We start from the raw sequence: 13,933 nt of genomic DNA on the forward strand, positions 1-13,933 counted from the left end.
CAGTCCAGGGAAGACCTGGCTTGGCAGTTCGGGCTGGACTGTTCCCATGAGGCACAGGGTCAAGACTGATTTGCATATGGCTGGGTTCAAACTGGAACGGCATGGTGAGCAAAAAAACGATGGGTTTAGGCCCAGATCTCTGTACTGGGGAGAATGTATGACATTGTTCTGCATTCTGTCCATCAACTGCTGTTTTTGCATTTGTCACCCCGAGTGGGAAGGGTATGCCCAGACGTGGGTCCCGTGCTCTCCATGCCACTGGAATCAAGCTATCCTGGCTGAAGAGGGGTGAAACCCCGAAACCGGTCCTAGGATGCTGGTTTCCAGTCCAGGGAGGACCTGGCTTGGCAGTTCGGGCTGGACTGTTCCCATGAGGCACAGGGTCAAGACTGATTTGCATATGGCTGGGTTCAAACTAGAACGATATGGTGAGCAAAAAAACGATGGATTTAGGCCCAGATCTCTGTACTGGGGAGAATGTATGACATTGTTCTGCATTCTGTCCATCAACTGTTGTTTTTGCATTTGCCACAGCTCCTGTTGATCATGGTGGGACTTGCTGTCTTAGGGTTCTGTTCTCTTGCATTACCAGCTTCACTTCGTGGAGTGGGAGACGCCTTGATCACGCTTATAGTGCTGCCTCCTCTTCCGGAGTGCGGGACATGCGTGGGCGGAGCCAGTGCCAAGGGCGGGCCCGTCTGTGGCCGGCCTAGGCTGGGCTGTACCACGGCTCTTGGTTTTGTAGCTTTGAGATGATTTTGAATGCCATTTATCTGTGGCTACTTAAAGGGACTCTTTAAGTTCAGTTGTCTTATGCTAGTTAAAATCCCTCCCTCCCCGTTCTGCTCTCCTTCCCCAAGAATTCTAGTGTTCTGCATAGCAGATTTGTTCTTGCCTTTGCTTTGGAGTAAACTTTGTGTTCCACTATGGAGAAGAAATGTGTAGCACCATCTAAAGGAGGGGAAAAGGGCTCCACCCCCTCAATCACTGCCTATCCTACTATGGTGATGGGTGCTATTTCAACAGAGCTTAATATGGTAGAAAACTGCATAGAGGCAGTCCAGAAGCTAATAACAGATCCTTACCCCGCCCTCAGTATCCACAATACAATCTTTGGGTTCTTCGACTGTTCTGAATAAGCCTTGCAACCAATTACATTCACAACCTCCCCATCTAGCCAAAAGGTCCAGGGGTAAAATGAATTGACGATACAAGCATCACTGAGCTTGAAGAGACCCAACTCTTCGTTGCCCCTGAAAACAATCCCCTTTCCCAAAAAGGAAACAAGGGGAAGGGAAACTAGACAAGCCAAACCCTAAGGGCTGCATTAATACAAACCCCCCCAAAAAAATAGTGCTGGGCTACAGACAACACTTGGCCCCTCTCAGCCGGGAAATGGAAACGCCACAATTACGACTGCAATCTTAAATCTTCAGGCTTGGACTTGACCCTTAATGACAGGAGTGGAAGCACTCTTGGACTTCCTCTGACAGAATATGGTGGGTCGATTTAACTCTCTGATTGACAAAATCCAATACCCGATTGAGATCCTTAATAAGCTCTATCCCTTTAGGGGCCCAAGGCCCATCTCCTATTACATCACTGGTACAAGTTCCCACCAGTTCTACCACACACCCCCTCCCCCCACATCCTTTTCGACCAGGCCAAGGAAGCAGGATACAAATTCCATCGTGTCCAACCCTCTAGCGTTACCCTAGGGGCCCCTCAGACTACCTGTGAGCAGTGTCCCGCTCCCCAACCTCCTGCGAAATCATGGATCGATCCGGACAACTTACACTTGTTGCTGGAATGTACACATTATGCAATTGTTTTGGAGGGAGTTGCTCCTCTTGAATCAAATGACAAAGAAGACACCCAAAGTTTAATTAATAAAAAAAGGAAAAAATAAATTAATTGACCTATGAATCGCATTTTATATTGTAATATTGTATTTTAAGGTTTTAAAATGTAATGTATTGCACTTTTATGATTTTTATTATAAAATCGAATAAAGTATTGAAATAAAATAAAATAAAATAAAACAGCTCACTGGTGTAAGTAAAACGTGTGATGTAGGGTTGACTTAACCAATAAAATCATTATGGCTTGCAGGGTAAAATGAGTAGGTTCTTGTCAAAAAACACCATGTGGGATTATGTGGTATTGAATTTTTGTACACTTTTTACTACCTCGCCTGTTTCATTTGTAGGCGCTGGGGGCTGTCGGGAAGATTAAGCAAGCTATTGCCCAGAGTCACATGGTGCTGGGCTAATCTGCCGCCGGCGCTGTGGATCGAACCGTGATCCCCGGATTCCGGAGTCAGTCGCCCTGGCCGCGGCGCCACACCTCTTCCCTGATAAAGTGAGATTAAGAAGTCTGGATTTTTTGCACACAGGGAGAGAGAGAATTTTATTATCCTTAAATATGATCACTATCTCTCGATATGTCTCACTCTCCACTACCTCAGATATTGAGACATATGTTAGTTGGGTGGAGAACCCGCAGCTAAGATTTTACCTTATCCACTCAAGACTATGTACAATTCATTACCTAGTGGCCTTTCCCCAAATAAGGTCTTGTTTTAAATCACTCCAGTGTTGCCCATTTGGTGGCATTTCGATTCAATCTACCAGCACTTTATGCTCTTTTGCACATTGTTCCGCACATTAAGATCCACTATTGATACTGGTTGTAGCTGAACCAAACCACCAAAGATATTTTTCAGTCTACAGAAAAATACAATGAATAAGAACCAGGCAGTTAAGACTCAACTTAGCCAAAGAGGGGTTTGTGCAGTAGGAGAGTACAAATGGTAAATTAGAAAATGAAATGCCTCCATATAAAGTAACATTACTATTCTATTTGTTTTAACACAGAGAAACACTTTATTAATCTTAAACTCACCTTGCGAGCATGTGGATTTCGATGGTAGTAAAGCTCTTTGTATTCATCCATCCATACTTCTGCAGCACGAACACTGTTAGCTAGAGCTTTGCTCCGTGAGTAAGGTGCTTGCTTGGGGAAAACATGTCCAACGTGAGAACAAGGATGAACCTCAAGACTTCCACCACACTGCCAAATCTAAAGAGAATGTATTCCAAGTTAGAGTATGACGTTTCTGTTAGCACTAAACACACTTTACAAAGATAAAAACACAGACCAGGGCATTTATGCAGAAGAACATTCTAGAACAAGGCTGAATCACTAGACTCCCTGCTCTTACCATAGCCTATGGGGTGTCTCAAGGTTCTATCCTATCATCAAAACAGTTCAATATTCACAAACATCCTTTGGGACTCCTGCTGGAAAACAAGAATATTGCTTTGCTTTAAAACACCGCTGACACCCAGCTAATCTTAAGAATTTCATCTTGTGATTGCATCATGGAAACTTCAGAAAAATGGATGGTGTTTCTCTTTAAAGATTAAATCTTCTTAATATTAAATGTTTACTCAAACATTGTGGTTCCTATGCTCCACTGGTCCATCCTTGTTCTATTCAATTGGCAATGGGGAACAATTTTAGATAAATTACCAATAACTCAAACTCTAGTGGTTCTGAAGAGATCCTCATCCAATAAGAGAGCTTTCCTTTGCGAAAATCATGTGATCTGTACCCAGTACACATTCTCCATACAGAAAAACTACAGATTCTATTTGAGGGCCTTAGACCTGCGGCAGGTGATTGATGCCTTCACTTATTAACGGAGGAAATGTCATATTTCCCATTCTTTCCAATGAAACCTTTCTTTCAAGTGCCATGGCCCAGAATTGTTTGGGAAAATCAATCCTATATTACTCTAATTATTATGAACATCTATTTGCTCCCTCAAGAGGAACAGATGCCATAAAAATCAAATGACTTCTCTCTCAAACAACCATCATATCAATACAACAAAAATCCAGAATTGCACATAGCAAGCGTTTCAAGGAGGACAGTAAAGTACAAGGTGGGCCCAGAAGACCCATTTAATATGAAAAAAGCAAACTCTCTACAAGGTTTGGCTCCATATCTAGATCTCTCTCCCAAGAAGGTATTGCTCTGATTCTCGAGCAAGGCCCTAAAAACGGAACTTTTCAAGCTTGTGATAAACCCCATCTTCTTGTCCATTGATGCCACCCTAATAATGGTTGCCATGAGTATGGTTCAGTAACAACACTATTTGTCCCATTTTGCAGTAATATACTGTGCTAGTCTGTAAACCACCACACAAGTCATATGGGGATGTCTGTGTGATATAACATCAGCAATAAATAAAAGATTTTAAAAATTTGACACGTCTGTGCAGACAGTTCTAGAGTATTGAATCTCAGGAAGATAAAACAGAGTATGTTTAAAGAGTAATGTACAATTAAAATCTATAAATATATTTACTTTGACACTACTAAGTAGGGACTTTGCCAACTCCAATTTAAAATATGCTTTTGGATTCTCTACAGAGTAGGTCCGCATTCATCAACTTGTGATAAATGCAGCCTTACTCTTGCCTAGTTCGCGGGCTTCATCTCAGGGTGATGTCTGTCATACACTCAGAATGACAGAATGGGAATGTGTCAATCTATTCAATTAAACTTAAATGATATCATATTAATTTATAGATGCCAAAAAACGTTGTCATGCATATTGGCATTATTCTTTAACCCCCGTTAATAATCTGTCCACAATCACAAATTTCAAGACAGTCCAAAACAATTTGACTGAACTTTTGATAAATCATAATGTATGTGTCTATCAATGTATCTAGTAAATGATTTCTAGTATAACATTTACCCTTAAAACATCAATACATCAGTTATATCCTAATTCATTAAGACGTTTGTTCTTACTCCTAAACACAGCTTGGTAGTTAAATGTGAACTGCAAACTATTGATTGCAGAAGATGCCATCAGTTGGGACACAAAGGACGTCTGCATTGTTTTATAGGTATTCACCCTTGCCCAAAATAACCCAGGAAGTGAGTCTCTGGTATTTCTGACTGGTTTTTGGCTTAGACACACAATACGATCATGTGTGTAGGGAGGAAAAAGGGGTAACCTGAGTAGGAAGGAACAGGGGTCTGGAGAAGAAGCAGATTAATGGGCAGTCGGTGGGGTGTGCACTAAGTGGTTACAGGAGTCTGTAACCCTTCAAAGTCATATTTCTGATTATTTAGGACTCCTCAGTTCATGCAATTTAACCAACTATTAAAGTTCTTTCCTTTACTAGGGGTAAGCTCATCTTCCAGTGATACCTCTTTGTGCCATGTCTTATGTGGAAGACAATCTATCAGCCATCTCCGCCACTTCTTGAATGCTTAGTGTGTCTCTCAGCTACTGGGGTGCTACATTTTCATTTGTCGCGGATGTTATGTGACCCGGCGCATAACACGGATTGGGCTAAAAGAGCTGCAGCCCCCCGTCGCCTTCTTCAGTCCGCACTACAGACAGGTTGCAACTTCTCCATGAGGTCATGAATTTGACCTCAATGTGATGCTGTGCAACAAGTGCAAGGAGTGGGAAGATGGGGTTTCCAATAGGGGAACAACAAGGGACGGCCAGGATGGAGAATTCCGGGAACCAGATTCTATTCCCAGGAATCCTGCTGTCACTGGAGCCCAGCATTCATGGTCTTCAATTCACATCAACAGCACCAGGCACCATTTAAATGGACAATGGTGCCAGCAAGATTAGTAAAGGTAAATGCAACCTATTTTAGGGGACTACGAGAATACCACTAACCAGCTGAGCAACTGAAGTTGGTAACCTGACGAGAGGGGCTGGAAATCTGACCTGCAATGTTACTTTTTTTTTTTAAGAAGGAGATGACTCTGCCCAAACCAGAGAACACTATCTAAAGGGCAGTGCAAGCCTAAAAGTGGATCAGAGAAACAGAATGAGTAGGTGAGGAGTAGGGAGGGAAAGTGAAAGCATTTTTGAGACCAGCAGTGCCACAAGGCCCTCAGAGGGTTAGAGGGAGAACACGGTGTGCTTCGAGGCACTGGAGAGGGAGCTGGAGGCAGAGCAAGTGTGGTGCACTATTTTTAAGTTTGAGCAAATGTATTTGCTCCCCTTTATAGTTCAGGCTCCCTTCATCAACCTCAGAGAAATGAAATACTTAGCCAGGCCATCCTTGACAGGATATAAGCATGGCCCACTGGCTACATGCTGATCACTGAAGCTAGCACACTACCAAACTGTGCTATCTCGGGAGATAAACATGATTTTCTGCAGGGGATTCAAATTACGTGCTTTCTTCTTATAGGATATCAGACATTACTGTGCAAGTCTCTTAAACTTGGCAATAAAATCAGTCCTGTCTGTAGTTCTGTAGTAATGGAAGGGTCTGGTTGAGGGCCTGAATACAGTTAGTAAAAGTTACAGAATGATTTGAAGGACATGGTATTAGTGATCACTGACGAAGTAATTGGGGACCAGAATATTAAATTGTTTGTGGATTCAGGAGCCAAGATCACTAGGATCACTGAGGCGTTTTTTCCGGCAAACTAGCCAAGTAAAGTGTTGGAACCTCCAGAACGAGCCCCAGTTTCTTATAAGGGTAACAGAACTGAGTTGTCTGGATTTTTCGAAGAAACGTTGGACTGCAGAGGAAGGAAAATGTTTGGGAAAATAAAGCTGGAATCAAGCGTTTGAACATGCTAGGGCGGTTCCACCAGGGTCTGTTTAAAATGGTTTTGAGGCCAGGAACTAAGGACCAAGTTTCAGTGGTGTGTGAGGACCACAAGGAACATATAGGAAACACATTTCCTTTTGTATTTTTTGATAAGGTAGGCACTATCAAAGGTTTCTGTCACAAGATAAAAGCTAAGGAAGGTTCGACTTATATTAAACACAAACTGCGTAGTGTTCCCTTTTCCATCAGAGATTAACTTGAAAGGAAGTTGAGAGAATTGTGTGACAAAGATATAATAGAGTCCATTGAATCGTCCCTTTGGTTGTCTCCATTGGTGGTCGCACGTAAACGGGACAGGAATTTGAGAGTCTGCGTTGATTAGCGTAGCCTAAACAGAGCTATATAGGTGGACTCATCCTATCCTGACAACTGCCGACCGGTTGACATTTCTCCTTGGGTGCAAAGTGGTTCAGTAAGTTGGATTTAGCTTCGGCATACCACCAGAACCTCAGTCCAGACATTACACAGCATTTTCCTCTCAGTTTGGCACTTTCCAGTACTGTAAGATGCGGTTTGGTTTCAGAGAATCATGTACCACTTGCTCAAGGGGATAAAGTGGAGGCAGCATTTCAAGATTACATTCTGATATTTGCAGAAGCTATAGAAGAACATGGCTCTTTTCTTAATCAGGTACTATCCATATTTCAAGAGAAAGGGGTGGTTCTTAAAATGGAGAAGTGTGAGTTAAAAGACAAAGTAGACTACTTAGGACATGGTGTGTCTGGGAATGCATCGAACCCAGGCCAGGTTTGGTGGATGCCATTGTCAATGCTGTGGCACCTGTGGCAAAGACTACACTCAAGTCGTTTACGGGTTTGTGTGAATTCTATGCCAGATTTAGTCCTGATTATGCTTCTCACATAAATGCTTTGACTGGGTTTTTTAAAAAAACGATGTCCTTGTGTGGGACGTCGGGTGTGAAGAAGCCTTTGAATGGGTTAAAAGGGAATTGGCAAGCTCCAGGGTTCTTAAACCTTCTAATCCAAAATTGTCTTGCTCACCTTAAAACCATCTCTCTGCAAAAACTTTCAAAATTTCAAAGACTGTTGGTATGCAATATTGAACAAATGTTCTCTTGACTTGATCCTTTTAATTATTGAGGAGTTATCTAATATCCTGGAAAGGCTATCAAAAGAAATAACCAATGTGAAATCTGAGTTAACCAATTCGATGTCAACTGATGAATGGTCGACAGTACTAGAAGATATTAATGTGCAACTAACTAAACACTCCCAGGAGATCAATGAGAGGAAGATTCGGAAATTCCAAAGAGATACCGTAGACTACAAGTTGGGAGAGGTGTACAGTTGGGCGGAGGTATATGCTAGGAGACGACAAAACAAACCCTATTAACAAAACACTGAAACTTCGTCTAAGGTTAGTGGTTGTAACAGTCAGATGGGTACATTTGAGAGAACAGCAGCATAATGAGGGGGGAAAGTATGAGTTGCAGATGGTTAGGACATCCATCTGCATAGTAGTAAAGGGAATAGGACTATGAGCAAGTGAGGCACCCTGATGAGAAGGCAGAGGGAGATGGGGGCACTTGGACAAATTGCACATAAGAGTAACAACCCGGAGACGTTTTAAGGCATGGGCAAAGTGGGGTCTGGGTGAGGGCCCCAGTCTTTCAGGGGGACCCGTAATGGATAAGGCATAAGGCTCTGTTCACCTCACAGTCCTGCCCTGATTACCTTGAGCTGGAATGATTATTATACATAGATTGTTTGAAACACCATTTTCCTTTAATTTATTTTTTAACATGGTTGATGTGTGGGAGTCTTTTATAGAAATTTAGCAAATAAATATGTTTTTTATATTTTTCAACACTATGCAGCATCAATGAAATAGTTCCTGTTAGATCAAAACAGGAACTCACAAATGAGAAATGGCAGTGGAGTGCAGAGATTATTTGCAATAATATTAGTGAGCTGCTGCTTAATTACAATATTTAAAACACATCACTATCCCTGAATATTAATGTAAAACACATTTAGAATTTGGACCCGTGTGTCTGTACAGTGTCAGTGACCTGGCCAGAGAGGGCATGAAAACGTTGAAAATGGATCATACATTCAAAGCTGTTCGGAACAGGGGCCACCAAAATACATTTGGCCCAGGGCCCCCAAAATCCTTAACTGAGGACTGTCCCTAGGATGGAGAAAGACTGAGAGAGAGTTGCTTCTCGAGAGGTGTTTCTCAGGAAAGGAGCAGTACCCTGAGAGAAGGCAGCACACAAAAGGAGAAGTCAGAACAGTACCCTGCCAGGTTTTAGAGAGAGGGGATAGCACCAAGACGTTTAGAACAGAAGAGGGCAGTTGCACACAAAGAGCAGTACCATAATTAGGAAGCCTGAGCAGTACCCTGAGAAGGGCCCCACAGGAACATCAACATTTCCAAGGGACAGTAGTGCATTGAGTGCATCAGTATAATGGAGCTGCATACTTCTAGAAAGCTGCACATAGAGAGGGGATTTTCAAGCATGGGACTGCATTCCAGAGAGCAGCACACTGTGAATACAGAACAGTATATTGAGGGGAAAGTAGAAACAAGGTGGTATCCTAAGAGAGAGCAGTATCATAAAGAGACACCAGCACCAGACTAGAGGTTCACAGGGAAGGAGCAGTGACTGTGAAAAAACACCAGAGTAGTGTCCGTGTGAAAGGGGTGGGGGGGGGGGGGCAATCACCCTACATAGGCAGGGGACATCCTAAAAGACAGTTGCACCATGAGTGTGACAGGAAAGCACTTTCTGAAAACACGAGAGCAGCGCCCCAATGGAGGAAACACCCAGATTCAGTGAGCAAAAGTGAGGGAGAGAGAGAGAGAGAGAGAGCGAGAGAGAGATTGAAACACACAGCAGACAAGGGGGGCCAATCTGTGATAAAGTATGGGTAGCATACTGGGGAGTTAGCAGCCAGTCAGTACACTTAGGAGAGAGGAGGGGGACGGGTATACCTTGGAGACATAATAGCACCACCACAAGAGAGGAGCAGTACCTTGGTGAGCGAATAGGTGGACAACAAACTGAGGAGAAATACTTTCAATTATAGATAGGTTGGGTCATTGGAAAAGGTATATTGGAGGCAATAGGTCTAACTTTGTATTATGAACATTTCTGACAAAACAGAGTAGGTCCGATTTATTTTTTGTGTAATTCATATGTTAAAGGCAATAGGCCTCTAAGGATGGGTGGATTAAGGATGGATTGTTATTCTACAGTGTAAAAGTCCCTCTGGACATGTAATGTGTTATATGGCTTCTTACAGATTACTGCAGCAGGCAAGGGTTCTGGTGAGGTTCTCTCCTTTGACAAATCCTGCAAGTAGATTTACCCTTTAATAATCGTTATTAAACCTCGTAGGAGAGGGATGAATATTGTTTTGTGAATATTTATAATTTCTTTACTGTATGCTGAGGGTTGCTTTATGGGAACATTTATGCAGAATACAGTAGTAAGTAAATTATGGTGATAAGCCCGTGATATAGGCTATACGCTTGATTGGTTCATTGAGAACATTTATGTCAGATGCCATATTTCTGATTTGACTATTTGACTATTTGAAAAGCTACAACAAAGGAAGTAGGCCTGTCAAATTTATTGTAAAACGGGTTTGTTAACGCAAATAGACATTTCCGAGTGGGTTGCCATTTGGGTGCACTAAAAGCTATACACAGATGTTTTGTTAAATGGAATCTCCAAAATTATCTTAGTAAGCAGGGTTTTCAGCATTGGTTATCCCCTCTGAAACACATGGGGTTGACGATTTGTAATGAGAGAACGCTTGCTGGGCCTTGAGGTTGTATATTGTTTTGCCAGATATATTTCTGTATATAATTGTAATTTTAGGACTGTATACGTGATGGTTACCAGATTATGCACAATATAATAGGTTATGGTGACAAGGCACTGATGAACGCTATAGGCGTGGCTGGTTCACTGGGACAATTTATGTCAGATGCCATAGGTCTAATCTGTTTATTATGAAAAGATGAACAAGTCAGCAGACCTGACTTATTTATTCTGAAACAGATATATTAAAGACAACAGGCCTTTAAAGATGGATTGGCTTTACACTGTGTTAAAGACTGTTGATGGGTATTTCAGGTATATGGTTACAAGGAATCTCACAGATTACTGTTGCAGACATATTTTGGTGTTAGGTGCTAAACCCTGGCAGGAGAACTGTTTCAATTCCTCCTTTTAGGATAGGTTGTATATTGTGTTACCTTTTCTAACTTTGTACATATTCTTAATCTTACAACTTCGTGCCCGGTGATTGGTTTCTGGGAAAGCTTATGCTTAATGTATTAGGCCTGAGATGGTTATGGTGAGATTCAAGTGATAAAGGCTATAGGCTTGACTGTTTCATTGGGAAATGATCTGGTCTGTTTACTAAGTTACAACAAAGACAGTATGCCGGACTTACTTATTGTAAAAAGCATATATTAAAGTTACTGCAAAGGAACCGGACGTGACTTACCTAAACTGAGATGCTTTTATCAAAGCAAATAGGCCTTTGGGGGTGGATTCTTATTCCACTGTGTTAAAGGCTGTAGAATGGTATTTTGTTACAAAGAATCTCACTGATTATGTTTTTTTGTTTGTTTTTTGGGAGTTTTATATAGCGCAAACTCGACCCGAAGGTATCAGAGCGCTTCACATGAGCAACAGTTACATTACAGACGGGCACATTCATTTTTGTTAGGCATGGGGAGATTAAGTGATTTGCCCAGATTCACAGGATGTTGAGCGTCCCTGCCGAGACTCTAACCCGGTTCCCCATTTCGAGGTCGACCTCTCAAGCCGTTAAACCACATCCTCTCCTTAGTATGCAAGCGTTTAGATATTGGTTTCCTCCATGAATTATCCATTGGGGTAGAATATTTGCCCTGTGACAGTCCTTGTTAGTCCTTCCTAAGAGGAGTTATGCCAAAATTCCTTTTATAGCGACTTGTGATTTTGCTGACTCTATGCCTGATGGCTCCCTTGTCAGAAGGGATATGTATGGTTGTTATGGTAGGTTTGAGTTTGTTTTGGTGATGTGCCAATGATAAAGGTTATAGGCCTGATTGGTTCATTAAGGAAAAGTAATGCCCAGTGCCATAGGTTGAATCTGTTTATTATGCAAAATCACAACAGATGCAATAGGCCTGACTTATTGTGAGAATCGAATGTTAAAGCCAATCCATCTTTAAGGGCAGCTTCTTTTTACACTGCACTAAAGCTTGTATACAATGTTTTTGTTACACAGAATCTTCAGATAACTGTAATGAACAAGTATTCTGATGTTTGGCAGCTCCCAAGGCAGTCCTACAGGGGCGCTCATCTTACTTACATTCTTTCAATTTATTCTGCCTTTGCTTGCTGACTTTGTGTCTGTTTTGCTGCAGAGGGGTAAGTGGGTGAATACAAGAATGTCTCAGCAGTGGATAAATGGATGCCTTCTCACTCCTTATCAGGTAGGCATTGTGGGTTGCTCTCCCAATTGCTTGGCATGTTAGCCTTGGCGTGTCAGGCCCACTCTACGACATGGCATGTTAGGGCCCCTCCCCCCCGGAAGTTCAGCTCTATTTGCACCCCTTTATATGAGTCATATAAGAGTATCCCCTATGCCCCAAAGTAGGCGTCTTTTACCATCTTTTATCAAGGACAACTTTGATGGAAAAAAGTTGTGTGTGCACACCTACCACTATGATTTCCTATCTAAGTAACGTAATCCCTCTGTCTATTTCACTGTATTGTGGGAGGTGTCAGGAACCAAATATTTAGGACATCTCACCTTCAGTTTGGATTTGTGTCCAGCTATCTCCAGTACTCAAATACATATATTTTCCTCCTTTAACATGAAATTATAAGACAAGAGTCTGCTTTCGTTTTTAGGTCGAGCCTAGAGAAGCGCATGTGCTGCTTGTTTGACTTCTAGTAAAGGGGTAAAAAAAAGTGCTACCAGATGCTGCCATGGCCGGCCTAGAGCTTGAGTGCATGTGCGCGGGCGCGCGCTTTGCGTGCCTCTCTTCGTGCTTCAATTCCCGCCCCCTCCCCACCACAGATCTCGTCACTCTGCTGGCTTCATTAAATCCATCGTGATCACTTTCACTTTCGACCAATTGCAGAGTTTGACGGGACTTCGGTATAGTGACCACACCGTCATCCGCTTCAGTCAACACGCATACACAGACATCACCCAAAGATTACACTGACACTTTATTTGTGGGTGAAGAACTGCTGCAGGTTTATTTCATACAACACAGTATGATAATAAAATTGGGTTATCTTACGGGCGATCCAGGGCAGGCAGCCCCTTGCTGCCCGCCCACCTGGTGAGCCAGCACACACGGTGGGTCGATGCCCGGCAGTGTGGCACATAAATATTTGCAGATCATCCACTGGGTCACGTGATCTGCCTCCTACTCCCGCCCCTTCCGACAGGGGCGGAGCGTGTTGTGGCCACCCCCGGTTGGTCAGGCCCCCCAACCGCCCGAAGGACTAACGGGGCGCCGTCGCGGTCTTCCCAGAACCCCCTTCGGCTCCTGGACCTTGGCTCGGGCACCCTTACTGTGCCGGACAGGGGTACCCTTACTGTACCGCCTGTCGCAGAGGTACCCTTACTGTACCAGTCTGCATCCAGATCGCCCTGTAACTCCGCCTGCAACGCAAAAAGAAAACATTAAACATTCCAATAACGCGCTGTGCCTGACACGTGGGGTAAGAGGAAAGGGCGGGAGAACGCGTGTCCAGGCTGGTGCGGCGCGCAGGAGACAGAGGAGGAACTGGGCGAGAGAGCCAACTAAGTAGGGGGGTAAGCCGCGCCCCCTGGCCCGCCTCCAGCTTCACACGATAGGGGGTCCTACCCAAGTGGGCGTCGGCCTCGCGCGCGAGGCAGCACAAGGGGGGAAGGCTCCGACGGGCGGCCACTAGAATGCTGCCCTGCTGATGTCCCACTGCTTGGGACGCGGGCAGCGGCATAGTGACCACACCGTCATCCGCTTCAGTCAACACGCATACACAGACATCACCCAAAGATTACACTGACACTTTATTTGTGGGTGAAGAACTGCTGCAGGTTTATTTCATACAACACAGTATGATAATAAAATTGGGTTATCTTACGGGCGATCCAGGGCAGGCAGCCCCTTGCTGCCCGCCCGCCTGGTGAGCCAGCACACACGGTGGGTCGATGCCCGGCAGTGTGGCACATAAATATTTGCAGATCATCCACTGGGTCACGTGATCTGCCTCCTACTCCCGCCCCTTCCGAC

At 43.6% G+C, this 13,933-nt stretch overlaps 1 protein-coding gene across 2 annotated transcripts in view; it reads right to left on the reverse strand.

Annotated features, from left to right (window-relative positions):
- Positions 1 to 13,933, reverse strand: part of GALNT12 (polypeptide N-acetylgalactosaminyltransferase 12) — a 668,716-nt gene that overhangs the window by 205,254 nt on the left and 449,529 nt on the right. For both annotated transcript variants that reach the window (XM_085606792.1, XM_085606791.1), the window contains exon 6: positions 2,905 to 3,081. In XM_085606792.1, coding sequence (XP_085462918.1) covers positions 2,905 to 3,081 — 177 coding nt within the window. The remainder of the gene's footprint in view (positions 1 to 2,904; positions 3,082 to 13,933) is intronic.

This window comes from Triturus cristatus, chromosome 5_2 (genome assembly GCF_964204655.1).
Source record: "Triturus cristatus chromosome 5_2, aTriCri1.1, whole genome shotgun sequence".
Lineage (NCBI taxonomy): Eukaryota > Metazoa > Chordata > Amphibia > Caudata > Salamandridae > Triturus > Triturus cristatus.